This window comes from Dryobates pubescens, chromosome 17 (assembly GCF_014839835.1).
Source record: "Dryobates pubescens isolate bDryPub1 chromosome 17, bDryPub1.pri, whole genome shotgun sequence".
In the NCBI taxonomy this organism is placed as follows: Eukaryota; Metazoa; Chordata; class Aves; order Piciformes; family Picidae; genus Dryobates; species Dryobates pubescens.
Window position 1 is genome coordinate 5,642,976 of NC_071628.1, and position 14,276 is coordinate 5,657,251.

At 56.4% G+C, this 14,276-nt stretch overlaps 1 protein-coding gene across 1 annotated transcript; it reads right to left on the reverse strand.

The window, feature by feature from the left end:
* Window positions 1-7,488: 7,488 nt before the first annotated feature.
* RLBP1 (retinaldehyde binding protein 1) lies at window positions 7,489-12,069 on the reverse strand. The gene is made up of 7 exons (XM_009903915.2): window positions 11,973-12,069; window positions 11,562-11,690; window positions 10,745-10,946; window positions 9,497-9,675; window positions 8,555-8,713; window positions 7,849-7,959; window positions 7,489-7,744 (listed from the first exon to the last, which is right to left on the reverse strand). Exons 1-7 carry the CDS (start codon window positions 11,982-11,984, stop codon window positions 7,586-7,588), a joined length of 951 nt encoding a protein of 316 aa, XP_009902217.1. The 5' UTR covers window positions 11,985-12,069; the 3' UTR covers window positions 7,489-7,585.
* Between the last annotated feature and the right edge of the window lie 2,207 nt (window positions 12,070-14,276).

A 14,276-nucleotide genomic window follows, 5' to 3' on the forward strand; every position in this document is an offset into this window, starting at 1 on the left:
TGTTTGTTGTGTCAATATTCTAACCTTCATCAAGCCACCCTGAGGACTTCTTTATCCCAGTTGTCAGTGAAGTTGGTCCCTTGTCACACTTCCCATGTCAATTAGCACTTTATTGCTTCAGCCTTGGTCTGTGTTCCAGGCACTTTAATAGCTTAAGAGCAAAAGGAGCTGCAGGACTTCAGTCTGGTAGTAGAGGGAAAGAAGCCTTCTGGACTGCCCTGTCACTGACCAGCAGGAGGTTGGAGAGGTGAGGTTCTGCTCCAATAAAGCAATAATTGGTGGTTGTAGCAAAGGTGCAGTGTCCCAGCAGGCCACTCCTTGCATTTGCCTTGGCCTGGCAGAATGGGCTGTGGAAAGCTGCACATTCTCCTTCTAGTAAAGCCAGGTTTGCTCTCCTCTTCAAAGAGGAGATGTGACCAAGTAAGGCTAAAAACAAGACTTGGCTCTGCTTGTGGCTGTTCCTGAAGAACTATTTTAGGGCCCCAGTTAGCAAGGATATTCTTAGCTGATGGATGCCTTGTCTCTGTGTTGTTATCCTCTTGCTCATTGCTGCATCTGTACATCACTGAAATCTGTCATGAAAGACATTGGAGGTTTCTGCTTAAGTAGCTGTTCATGTAATATTCATTGACTGGGACTTAAATATCTTCTCACTTCAGCAGAAGCAGAGTGTAAACAGCTCTCACACATCAAGTAGATAGTGTGTAGGGGGGTATGGTTCTTATCTCCAGCAGGTCACAACTTCAGAAGTGCTCTTGACTTGCAGAGCATACCCCAGCTGTAGCTTACACAGGTCATGGCTGGCTGGCTGCCTTCAAAGACCTGCCCTTGCCTTGTGTCCTGCCTCAGTGCAGCTTTACTGTGCTGAGTCTCAGCTTCAGGAGCAGAAGCTGGCCTTGGCACAGTACTGCTGTTGAGGTGAAGAGCCCATCCCATGACCCAGCAGGGAGATGCCTGTGAATCAGTGTAGTATGCCTCTGACCTCCTTTGAGAGCAAAGTATCTGCACACCAAGCTGAAAGCCTTACCAAGAGCAGAGGCCTCTGCCCAGCCCCCCAGGCAGCTGGAGCTCAGCCTTCCTCTCCAGGACCCCAGGCTGGCAGAACAACTTGGTGGTTGACCTGCCCAGAAGGTGAGGTGCAGCCTGGGCAGGTCAATGCTGAGGCAAAGCAGGTGTCTTGCCTCTGGCTGTGGCCATGCCAGCCCCTCAGAGTGGAGCTCTACAGGGGAAGCTTTTTCTTGGGGGAGAAAAAACTTGTCTGCTTCCACCTTGTAAAGGTCACTCCTGACAAAGCAGGCTTTCAGAGGGGCTTCTCTGCTGCTGAGGTATGAGGAAGCTACCTTCTTGCCCAGTGTACCTTTGTTTCAGACCACTTCACTACACCAGATGGCCAGGCAATCCATGATCCATTTCTGAGCAAATCTCCTACAATGAGGTGAGCAACTGGGCAGTTCCCAAAGCTGCAGGAGCTTTGGCTGATCAAATAGATCCATTTGGAGGGTCTCCTGGAGCCTTCCTCCTGCCTCCCAATCCAGGCCTTTGTACTTGAGAAGTGCCAATGCTGTGGACTTTGTGAAACTCCACTACAGAAGCTGTGTGGGTATCTCTCCTCCTCCTGACCTGTTCTTGCACTTCCATCTCCAGCTGTTCAAGCCACATTTGACTGGCCCAGCTAATTCCACCCTGCCTGGGGGAGAGCTGATGTCACAGCTGCTTTGTGCAAGGCTTCTGGAGCCTCAGGCTCATCTGAACTTAGGTAGAAGCAGTGGTGGACAACCTGTCCTCCTCTTCTTACCCAGTTTGATGCTGGTGTCACATCAAGGCTCCTGGTGTCAGACTTGCAGCAGGAAGTGGGAGAGGAGACAATTGTCCTGCAGTGACATTATCTAAAGGAGCTGTGCTTGAAACCTTGCTGCTGACAGCAGCTGGCAACTGATCCCCCCCCCCCAAGATGCATGGAGCTTTGTCCCAGCCTAATCTAAGCTATACTCTCCCCAGAGCAGGCAGTGGTAGTCTTGTGGTGTGGGCAGGTGGTCTTCACTTGCTCAGTGGACTCCACCTTTAGTGCAGCCTGAACTTTCAGGACTGGAGTTGTCTTTCATCTCTTGTCAAGACACAGGGGGATGTTGAAGTGTGCACTTGTAGATCATTGCAGGCTGAGGCTGACAGTGCAGTTCCAGATTCCAGCAGGATGCTCTGGCAGGGGCTCTGCTCCCTTTCAGAGTGGGGTTAGAGCACCAGGAGAGCCCTTGTGTGGGCAGTCCCACGTTGTGCACTCACTCCTGGATGGAAGCAGCACTTGAACAGAAACCCCAAGGGCTTTCTCAATCAGATAGCAAGGTGCAGTACTGCTCTTAGGTGGTCAGGCTGGTCCAGCCATCACCTGCTGTCAGTGTCTGGAGAGGTCCAGGACTGTAGCTTAGCAGCTGGGACTTGCCCTTACTGAATACAAGGAACTTGCAGCCTCTGCTGCACTGACTCTGCCAGCATTTTCAGTGGTCCCTTGGTTAGCCTCCACCCTGCAGGTGTCTTCAGATGGGTCTGGCAGTGTTGTGGTTGCAGAGCCAGATCCTTGAACCTCCCTGCAGTCTTTCCTGGGCATTTTTCAGCAGTTCCTGATAAAGATGTGGGTTACAAAGACAGGGCATTAAGCAAAGATGTTGAGAACTATTAGCTCCAGTACTGGATCTAGCCAAGCTCTAGCTGTGTCACCTGTCCTGGGTCTGTCACAAGTTCCTAGACCTTCTGACACGTGGTGCCTTGCCCTCTTTCTCCTCCTCCCTTGACATCAGCATATCTAGAGACTTCAGAAACAGCTCTGTCAGTGCTTTTGAGGCTTTGCTTTTCAGTAAATGACTCTTTCAAGAGACACCTCCTGCCAACTGTGCACTGTACAAAGCATGTCCTGACTTTAAAGGACCTCTGTGGGCAGCCTACAACTAGCTACAGTCTGTTTCAATGCTCAAAACAGCCATGTGTGTGAACAGTGGGTCAGTTCCAGCTCTCTGCTCCTCTAGCAGTGGGGATTGAGTCACAGAAGGAGGGTTTGCCCTGCTTAATGTGACTTTACAGTCCCAAAGTTCTTGTCTGTGCAGCTGGAGGTAGATTGCCTAAGTGGCTACAGCTCAACAAGAGCAGGGTAGCAGCTTCAGGCTTTAGTCACTTGGCTTGCTCCCAAGTTTCTCTGGAAGCATTCTGCCTGCCTGGAGCTTGCTGAAATTCTTCCCAGCCTTCTTCCAGAAGGCCTGCTAGGGCCTCAGCATTGTGCTGCCTGTGGAAGTCACTTGTGAAGAGCATCCTGTTTCTGGCTGGAGCCATGCTCTGTGTATCCCTGCTCCTCAGGTGGGTCTGTTGGCTGTGTAGGTCCTGGTGTCACAGTGTCTCAAAGCAGGGTCACCTTCATGGCTTCTGGGTGAGGAGCAAACAGCTCTCCTTGGTGTGAGGACTTCCTGAGTCTTCTCTGAGTGCCTCAGAGCAATCCCAGGCCAAGAGAGGGGTGCCTTGTAAGTGCACCCCTTTTATCACTGAGTGTCTGATCACTGCCCTGGACTTCCTCAGCTGCTGGGGGAGCTTTGGCTCAAATGCCATCATTGAGTCAAAGCAGCTGTCAGCTTTCCATGCTGCTGGGAGAGTTTGCAGGGCTGTGCTGGACCATTGCATTCTGAACCTCTGTGTTCCTGGGTTTGCTGGGTAATCAGTGGACACACACACTGCAAGCCAGGGCAGCCTTGGTCAGTTTGACTCTGCTCCTCTTGACCAGCCCTTGTCAAGTGCATCTGATAACACTTCCCCAAAGCTCTATCCCCACACCACTTATGGCTAGAACTCTTTCCTTTCCCAAGGGCCTTGCCTAACCCAGTTTTAATGCCAGTAAGAAGCCAAATGTGAGTGGCTCTGCACAGAGCCTTTTCACTTCTGAGAGTGACAAGCTTGCATTGTCTGGCTCTGGCCATGCAAGAGCTTTGATTAGCCACAGACCTTCCTAGGAGCTCCCCTGCAGCTCTGCTGGGTTGCTGACTCTCCTTATGGCTCCTGCCAACTGGGAAGCTTTGAGCAGCCAGACACTTGGTGTCTGCTAAGCCCAAAGCCTAGTGCTCAGCCAGAGTCAGGAGCATGTTTTCTTGTGTCACTTGAGAGCCTGACCACCCTTCCCAGGGACAGAACCCTGGGCATTCCTCCTGAGAGCACAGCCTCTGCTGCTGCAAGCCCCAAGCAGAGGAGGTAGGTGGAGAGCTCAGCCCTGTGCCCCTCTTGTTTTGCTCCTGCAGCTGAGTGCCAGAGCAGGCTGAGTGACTTCTGCTGGGCTTGGGCAGCACTTTGCTAGGCAAATGTTTTCAGATTGGCAGAGCTTGACCTTGGGGACCCACCTCTGAATGCTGCCCTGAGAGAGCTTCTACAGCCAGGCACCCTCCCCACTGCCATCTCCTGAGCCAGGCTCTCTGGAGCTGGCAGCTGCAGGGGAGATGATTTGCAACTAGCAATGCAATTTTTTTCTATATCTGCTGATGTTTACCTTGGAAAAAAAATGATAAATATATAGATCTATATGAAACAGAAAAGGCCATGTCTGAGTCTTTTGTTCTGTGTGGTGTACAATGGAGATCACTGCAAGCAAAATGTGATTTTTGTTATCTCTTGAGTCAGTTGGGGTTTCTTTATTTAAAAATAAAGGACTTGTTGAAGTCAGTGCTAGAGGCAGTGAGTGTGTGTGCAGTTATTGGGGGAGGAAGCACAGAGGGGGAGGGGTTGGAAGGGACCTCCAGCCGTTGGGTCTGACCTCCCCCACCTGCCAGGGCAGGGTCACCCAGGAACACATCCAGGTGGGTTTGGAAAGCCTCCAGAGAAGGAGACTGCAGAACCTCTCTGGGCAGCCTGCTTCAGGCCTATCACTCTCTCCTGCTGTTGGGGTGGACCCTCCTGGCTTCCAGCTCCTCCCTGTTCTTCCTTGGCCTGGCCCCTTCATCCTGACACCCATCCCTCAGATACTGATAGGCATTGATCAGATCCTCTCTCAGCTGCCTCCTCTGACTAAACAGCCTCTGTGCTCTCCCTCTCTCTCCCTAACAGCCTCCCCTGGACGCCTCCAGCAGCCCCCTCTGGAGCTGGGGAGCCCAGAGCTGGACACAGTACTGCAGCTGTGCTCTCAGCAGGGCAGGAGAACCTCCTTAGCCCTGCTGGTGACACTTCCCTTGCAGCATCTGCCGCAAGGCCTGGTGATGCTCAGCCTTCTGCTAGTTCCTCCTGTCCTCTGGCCAAGAGAGGTCCTTGATACCACTCTGGTAGAGTGGCAACAGCTTCCAGCTGAAAGCTTGCCCTGCCTCTCCTGGAGAAGGGCTGGTTTTGCCTGTGGCCAAAAGCAGGCTCTCAGGGTGCTCTGTCAGCCTCTCCTGTCACTGGACCCCTGACTGGCACAATCCTCCAGAGCCAGACCTACAGCTGGGCCAGGACTGAGGGCTGCTGTAGGGCTTAGGTGTGGCCCTTCCTGCAGTGCATGGGAGGGCTCTCCCTGGGGACAGCAGCTTGCCTGGAAGCTGTTCTGCAACCATCATCATCTGTTATTTTTCCCTCCAGGGGAGTGAGTGGATTGCCTGATCATTCAGCTGCTGGCAGCAGAAAAGCACAACAGCATCTCTGGCCAGGACACTGCCCCTCTTTGACCCCAGGGCACAGCAGTGCTTGGCTTGGGGGGGTTGACTTGTCACTTCCAGAGCAAGTGAGGCAGAGGTGGAGGGTCACTGGGGCTGCTGAGCTAATGTGGTGGCTGGGCCAGGCCCAATACTGCTCTTCCCCTGTAAGGAGAATTGCTCTGGGGGGACAGCATCTTAGGTGCTGTCTCTACTGGCCTTCATGCTCTAACTTAGATCTGCTTCAAAGCTCTTTCCCAGCATGGTCAGTGTTCCTCTGAGGGGAAGCTGAGGGCAGTGTGGATCATGCTCCCAGTTCTGTGTGCTGTGCTGCTCCCTGTCTCCCTGTCAAGGCAAGCTACTGACAGTTCGGTCCAGCAGTGATGAGCAGCCCCAGGGACCTCCCAAGAGCTGTGACTGTCCCAGAGGCACAGTGTGGCACCTCCATCTGTGCACCTATGGGTGGGCTGCTCCTGGCTTTCACAAGTGGGCTGCAGTTGGCTTTGTCTCCCTAACAAAGCTGTGCTGTTGTTTGTACTGGCCTGAGGGTGCTGGGGATGTCACACAAAGTTTCTCTGGGAGGGCTCCAGGTGCTCCCTGGCCCTGTGGAGAGCACTGCACAGCGAGGAGCTGAAGGCAGCAGAGTGGTGCCTTTCACTCTGCCTCTCACACAAGGTTGGTGCAGCCTCAGGCTGGGGCTTGCCCTGCCTGGAGGAGCCACGTTGCTGAGGCTGGAGAAAACAGATTCAGCCCCAGTGGCCTTTGCCCAGGCAGGCCCCATCCTCCCCACAGCTTGGGAGCCCATGTGCTGTTTGGTTTGAGCCTCAGCCAGTGCCCTGATGAATGGGGCTCTTGTCAGCACCCTCCACCTCGGCTGGCTTCAGGTGGGGGTCTGGTGTCCTGGCTGATGAAAGGTGCCTGTGTGCAGCTGAGAGGGGCAGCCCAGGAGGACCAGCTTGACAGAGAAGAAGGTAACCTGGGCAGGGACCAGCACCTTCCTCCTCTCCAAGCCCTACTGCTGGCCAAGGGAGAAGGTGGCCTGGAGAGACGTAGCCGCTCAGTTCCTTGGGGGAGGTCTGGCTCATGAACCAGGACAGGATGCCTTGCCTGGGACACTGACTTCTGCCTCCCTCCTCCTCCCCTGGTCCTGCTGGCTCCCCATTAGCAAGGGCTGACTGGCATCAGGCACAGCTCCTCTGCCCTTGCTAGTGGCTTTTGGTGGGGCTTCCCTGACTGAGCTCTCTTGCTGATGCAGTGCTGGGTGGCTCTTCTGCTTGTCTTTCACTCGTGGCTGCTGCAGCCTCTGTTCCTCCTCCCTGCCTGCCTCCCTGCCTGAGCAGGAACTGGGCAAAGCCCTGGGCCCCTGGCTGAGCTTTTGTTTATGTTTTGGGGGCTGTTTTCTCTTTCTGGGTTCTAGCAGAAGACTGAGAACTGGGGGGAGGCTTGCTCAGGCAGGGGTAAGGCTCATTCTGGAATGCAGGGAGAATGAAGACAGCTGAGTCCTGGGTCCTTGTGCCAAAGAACAGCCAGTGACGAGGGGCATAGTACCAACCCTCCCTAGAACCAGCAGCAAAGCCACCACCTGTGCCCAAAGAGCTGCACCTCTCTTCCTTGCCACATGCCACAAGGGAGCCTGGAGCTCTGACATTAAACACTTTATTTCTCCCTTGCTGTAGCCCTCCCTTCCCAGAGTTGTTGCTCTCCTTGTCCTCTCCCTGCAGCTCCAGAGCATGCTGCAGAAGAGGGCTAGTGGCTTCCTCTCTCTGCTGACTCCTGAGGGAAGGAGGAGCAGAGCTGCCAGGCAGCCCGCTGCCAGGTCTGGGGAGGGGAGGGACAGGGGTGAAGCAACGTGCCCAGGGCCTCGTGAGCAGCCAGTCAAGCAATGCTACAGTAAGGAGGTGGTTTGGGTTAGGGGGCCACCTCTGAGCCTATTTCACAGGGGAGGGGGAGCGAGCCCGGGTCTAGAGAGCTGTGTCTTCAGCCTCGATGCGGGGCCCAAAGAGCTTCTCTGCAGTTGCTTTGCCGTCGTACTTGGGCAGGGTGCCCCCGAAGTCTGCCGGCAAGATGTCAGCATCGATCTCCTGGTAGAAGGACTCCAGCTCCTCCCCGTGCACAAAGACCTGGGCAGAGATGGGAGTGACCCTCAGCAGGGGGTGACTCTCCCTGGCTGCCCTGTTTCGCCCAGGGACACGCCTCTGGTGCTGGGTCCCCTTCCCCCACTCACCCTCTCCAGCAGTTTGCTTTTCAGGAAGGGTTTGACCACGTTGTAGGTGGTGGTGAAGTACCAAGGCTGGTGGATGAAGTGGACGGCCTTGAACCTCGCTGGGAAGGAGTCCTAGGAGCCCAAATCCAGACAGAGATGGTTACAAAGGGTGCTGGCCATGTGGAACTGGGTGGGCAGCAGTGAACACCCTACCACTGCTGCGGCTCCCCTTGCCCAGGCTACCCTTCTCTCTTTGAGGCCCCTCCTTCTTCTGGCACAGATTGGCTATCCCAGCCCCAGGAGGACCAGGGAAGCTCAAGAGCCTCACAGAAGATTCATTGCTCCCACTCCCACATCACTGCAGTCCTGCTTTCCCAGGGAGAGCTGAGTGTCTTTGGCTTCTGGTCCACCTGTGAGTGCCTGGGCTGGGCTGGGCTGGCCTGAGAGGGTGGTAAGGAAAGGCCTCCAGGCCATGCTGTAGGATGCTGCTTCTGGCTGACCATTTGAGAGGACAAGGAGCTGGGGCCAGTCCCTCTTGCAGGACTTAGCCAATTAGCTGGCAAGAGAAGGAGCATGTGCCAGAGGACAGCCTCTCCACAGGCTTCTGCCAGGGTGCCGGTGCAGTGGCAACCACAAACCCTGCCAGCCTTGCATTCCCCCTTCCCTAAGCTCTCTGCTCCCCTCAGGCCTGCTCTGCCACTGCTGGGTGCAGACTTTGCCACCTCACCTGGAGCATGTCCACCATCTTCTTGAGCTCGGAGGGTTTGATCCCTGATGCCTGCTGCATGGTGAAGCCCTTGAAGTTCTCAATGATACAGAACCCATTGATCTGGGTCTCATCATTCTCCAGCAGCTTCTCCAAGATAACACAATAGGCACGGAGGATCTGATGGAGAGGAGAGACAGACGAGTATGGTGTCAGGTCTCACCTCCCATGGGCTCCACAAGGCTCTCAGGAAGATGCCCATGCAGTGTCAGCCAGGGTCTGCTTGACTCCAGCCTGCTTGTCGCAGCCAGCCCCGGGACTTCAGAGCAGGGAAGGCGTTTCAAGGGATGCTCAACAGCCACCATGTTCCCCTTCCAAGGTGGGCATGTCTCACATTTGGATCAAGGATATGTTGCCACCAACTTGAGAAAATGGAGCTGAGATAACTTGTGAGTTAGATGCCTGCAGAGCTCTTGGCCAAGAAGCACACTGTGTGCCTTGTGCCTCAGGGTCCTCCTTTGCTCTGCAGGTCTCTCCTTGATGTAATGGTGTGGTGCACCCTCAATGGAAGGAGGCACCCTCAAATTTGGCCTTGCACCACTTCAGAAGGAACCCTTTGGGATCACAGAATCATAGAATTGTTAGGGTTGGAAGGGACCTCAAGGATCATCCAGTTCCAACCCCCTGCCATGGGCAGGGACACCTCACACCACAGCAGGTTGCTCACAGCCACATCCAGCCTGGCTGCAAAAATCCCTCCAGGGATGAGATTTCCACCACCTCCCTGGGCAACCTGTTCCAGTCTCTCACCACCCTCATGGACCATGCCCTCCCAGGCTACAGACTTGCTTCAACCCAGATAGCTGGAGCTGGGTGTGCTGGACACAGAGATGCTGTGCCCAGGTGTGCCGGGCTGGGAGCAGGACTCCGCTGCCCCGGGAGCAGCAGCTGGGCTGAGCTGACCTCATCGAAGGTGATCTCCTCGTAGTCCCAGTTCTCGATGTTGAAGAGCATCACCACCCGGCCGTACTTGTCCCTGCTGGCCAGGATGCCGGGGTAGCCGGCCTCGATGGTGCTGCGCACGGCCTCGGGGGTGAGGTTGTCGAAGAGCTCCGGGTACTGCTGGCGGAAGTTCACGTAGCCTGCGGAGAGGCAGAAATCAGCCAGGACGGCGGCTCCTCGCCTGGCCTCGGGAAGCTGGAGGCGGTAGGGTGGACTGGCGGGGGTGAGACGTCAGTCCTGAGCCCCGGGCTGCAGCCTGGCTGTGCCACGGGTCAGGTCTCCCCCAGCAAAGCAGGGCAAAAGGAGCTCAGCAGAAGACCAGCCCTAGCCCTGCCCTGCTCCGGTGTTAGGCTCCCCACGCCAGGGGCTTCCCACGCCTGCCTTCTCTTCAACACCTCAACGAGCAGATAAAGCACTTTCTGCCCTCATTTCCCTTCTTCTTTCCCTCCCCATTTGGGTGACATTCCCCAGCGCCCCTCTCTTGGCACCCTGCAGGCACGAAATAAGGAATTTCATCCTGGGAAAATGTGGACAAACAAAACGTCTTGTCTGGGAGCCAGCACCGATAATTACAACTCATTATCCCCCAGCCCAGCACAAAGAAGAGTGGAGCCAGAGCCAGGCAGGTCCCCACTGGCAGCCACCCCCCGCAGGCTGCCTTCCCACTCCCCCTCCATCCCTACAGGTCACTTTCAGTGCGGGGAGGGGGTGCCACAAGCTCCCCGACATAACCTCAAGGGGTCCCAGGGCTGCTGAGCCCACCAGGGAGAGAAGAATCAGGGTGGGTGTAGGACCAGATCCTTACAGGGACACGGAGGAGCATGTTGGGGAGGTGTGTGGGGTTCTCAAGGGGCTGCAGCCCAACCCAGCTGGGTTTGCTACACGGATTTAGCAGCCTGCCACCACCAAATGCATTTGTGTTTTCATCCAGTAAATGGGCAAGGAAGGGGAATGCCCTGGCTTTGTGGGATAGCTGGCACCACCCTCATTTGTTTCCTTCCCAATCCCAACTCTTCTCCCTGCACCCCAAGCCCCTTGCCTTGCCTTTTTCTACTTATCCTCTCCTCATCTCCTTCTCACGCCAGCATCCTGCTCTGCAGGCACAGCCCCGACCGAGGAGTTGGGAGGCTCCAGCATGGGGTCGGGAGCTGCCAGGGGGACGGATAACCCTTCCCTCACCCAGGATCGCAGCCTGGGACCCCTCCTCACCTTTCAGCAAGTCATAGGCCCTGTGCACGTCGAACTTGCGGGCGCGGATGAAGCGCAGGAAGAAAGAGTCGTCCTTCCCCTGCACCTTCTCGGCCACCGCCTTGCAAACCTCCTCGCCGCCCGCCCGCTCCTGCACCAGCTCCCGCAGCGCCTTCACCGCCACCCCCCTCTGCTCCTCCGTCTCGTTCAGCTCATCCTTCGCCTGAGGGGGGAGCAGAGAGGGGCCCAGCTCAGCGATGCTGCCTCCACACACCCCCAAAACACCTCAGGCATCCAGAAGCTGGGTGGGGTGCAGTGATGCTCACTGCAGCATAGCAGTGCAGGGAGGGCAAGGTCACCTATGTCATAGAGCCCTAGAATCACGGAAGACCAGGCTGGAAGGGACCTCAAGGATCATCTGGTGCAACCTTTCTTGGCAAAACTATGGTCTAGACAAGGTGGCCCTGACCCCTGTCCAGCTGAATCTTAAGTGTCCAAAGCTGGGGTGTCCACCTCTTCCCTGGGGAGGTTATTCCAACGCCTGACTGTTCTCACTGAGGAACAGGTTCCTCTTGTGTCCAGCTGGAGCATCCCCAGGAGCACTTAGTACTCATCACCCCTCATCTTTTCCCTGGGACTCCTTGCAAAGTCCAACTTCCTTGTAGCCACCCTTTCAGTACCAACTAGGTATCCCCTACCCAGACACCCTCTGGGCTAGCTGCACCCAACGCCCCCTCCAACCACCACAAGAGCTCTCTTCAGGGGTCTTCTCTGACCCCCAAGAAGGAGCAGGAGCCCTGAGCTGTGCCTGACCCCTGCTCCCCACAGCCAGCCTCACCTTCTGCAGGGTGTGTGGGGGGATCTTCTCACACCTCCCAAAGACAGGGCCGTGGTCCTTGGTGGTCAGGCGCTCCAGCTTAGTGCGCAGGGCTTGCTCCTCCTCCGAGACGATGCGGAAGGTGCCCGTCTGGGGGTGAGGAGAGGATGTGAGGCATCCCCAGTCAGTCCCCCCACTTCCCTGCCCCACCACAGGACTCCTGGGAGGGGGTGCTATGGGGAAAAGCAGAGCCACCGTGCCTGTACCCGAGGGGGTGCAATGGGCTGCGTGGGCTGCGTGCTATTCGGGCTCCCCACCGTATGGTAAGAGCAGATGGGGAGGCAGGGGTGCATGGGGCACACCCCAACACAGTGCTGGGGAGAGGGCATGCTCAGAGCCCAGGGGACAGGGTGGTGAGGGAACAGTACTCACGACTGCAGACATGTCGTCCTCTGTCCTTTGTTGACTGCAGGGCACTGGGAGAGGGAAGGAGGAATCAGCAGCAGCGGAGATCCCAATAACCTCTGCAGCCCCCCGTGCCCCAACCCCTGCCCTTCTTGCTCAGGCAGGGGTGCCCCAGGTGCCCTCATCTCCATCACACCCTGCCTGCATCTCTGCCTGCATCTCTGCCTGCCTGCTGGGTGGACTGGAGAATCACCAGGGACTCTTGCAAAAGCAGCCTACCTGGGTATTGCTCATCTGACACCTTCATCCTTTTATTTCCACTGGTGGTTGGGGGTACCTCATGGGGACCCCTAACCCCATGAGCTCACCCAGTGCCATTTCACCACAGACCATTCTCATCTGGACAGAGGCAAGTGCCCAGCTCTGTCCAGGTAGGCAGCCAGCTCCTGCTTTTATTGCCTTTGACTTCTACTGCCCCGTTATCCCCCAAAGGGTTTCCAAACCTTTGAGCCCCTGCTGCTTCAGCCCAGAGCCTCTCACTGGCTGCAAGGTTGGTCCATGAGCCTCTCAGCATCTCTCAGATGCCTTCTGGGTGAACCACGTTTCTCCCAAGCCTGAGGAGGAGCAAGCCTGCCTTCATCCTCTCTCCAGTGCCTGACACTGCCCCTGACCAGCCTCAGCACCAGATCTGAGCACAGGCAGTGTGAGGGATGCTTGGCTCCAGCTCAGCTGCCTCCCAGGGGCATCCTGTTCCCCACCAGTTCGTGGGAGGGGACGAGCATCCCCTATTTCCAGCCGCTGAAAGCAATCCCGTCCGTGGAGGTGCCAGGTTAAGGGAGGGCTTGGTGATGGTCTCCACTGCAGTTATTTTGGATGGGGAAAGTCCCGGGAACTCACCAGGGAGAGGAAAAGCTGAGCTGTCCACAGGAGGTCAGTGCACAGGGGCCGAGATGGACACACGGAGGGCGAGGCCGGAGTGGAGCGGGAAGAAAGCCGGCAGAAAGCTTTGTAGAGTCACCGGGTTGGGATTAGACCGTCACAAGGCATCAACTCACTGCAGCTTTGTAACTAAGCCAGCACAACCCAGGCAAGAAACCCCATTAAAACCTTACAAAAGGCAGCTGAGGAGAGGGAAGGAGGGAGCCGGAGCTGCGCCGGGCAGCCGGAGTGTGCGTGGAGGGGCGGGGGGTGGGGGTGCCGGACCCGATTAGCGAAGTATAAAAGCTGCTCGTTGTGTAACTCACTCATTAGCACGGAGCAGGGGCAGAGGCAGGCGATGGGCAGCCTGCCAGCCCGGCCTGCTTCCCCCGGGGCGAGTGGGACGGCTCTCTTCCCCAGCTTCTGCCCCACAAAGCCTGGCAAGGTCCCGCTGTGGATTTGGCCGCGCAGGCAGCATCCAGCTGCGGGGTTGTGTCCACGGCACAGGATGCTCCTGGGTCTGGTGCTGCCTGGGGCTCTCCAGCTCCTCCCCAGTGAAGCCACCCAAGCCAGCATCCACTCGGTGTCTCTTTCAGCTTTTGAAATAAACAATAGGTGGATTTTACAATGGCTTTTCTTACTGCGTCCCCAAGTGACAGTTGCCAACTTGGAGCTTTAGGAACTGGAACCAGGTCCACTCCAGAGGTGATGCTGTGGACCAACAATGGAGAGAAGTCCCAGGATGTGGCCAGGACCATGCTGAGTCCACATGTGGGTGCAGCAGAATGGCAAAACACAGTTTGCTGGGGCATCAACATGCCAGCATGCTGGAGTGGCATGGGGAGCCTTTGCAGTCTTAACTCTTTTTGGGCTCAGGGTTTGCATGGCTCCTTCCCCCAAGCCCAAGAGAGAAGCTCAGCTGGGTTCTTACAGCAAAGGGGGATTTTGGGGAGGTGGCAGAGCCAGGCTCAGCAGCAGAGAAGGACTGAAGGGGCTTACACAAGGCATGTTTTGTAATGCCACTGGGATTTACAGATTTCATTTCCACGGGGCTGCCCTGCAAATGGAACCAAGCCCCCACTGCGAGGGAGGAGGAGGAAGGCACGAGACTCCATCCAAAGGGCAGAGGGGAGCGGGGAGGGAAAACCCAGACCTGTGCCAAGAAGCTGAGAAATGCCATCATGGCAAGGGCACCGTGCACTGCTGTCCACTGGAGACCCCCCTGGTTATTTCCCACTCCAGCCCTGGTGGAGTGGAAGCTCAGCAGCCTCCTCCAGCTGATGGGAGGTTTTTCTACAGCCCAGTGAGTTAGACAGTGTGTGACAGGAGGACACCGTGGCAGCGCTGGGGCTCCTGAACAGACTCAGTAGCTCTGCACAGAGAGGACCTGTGCTGCCCCGGCCGCTTTGGCAT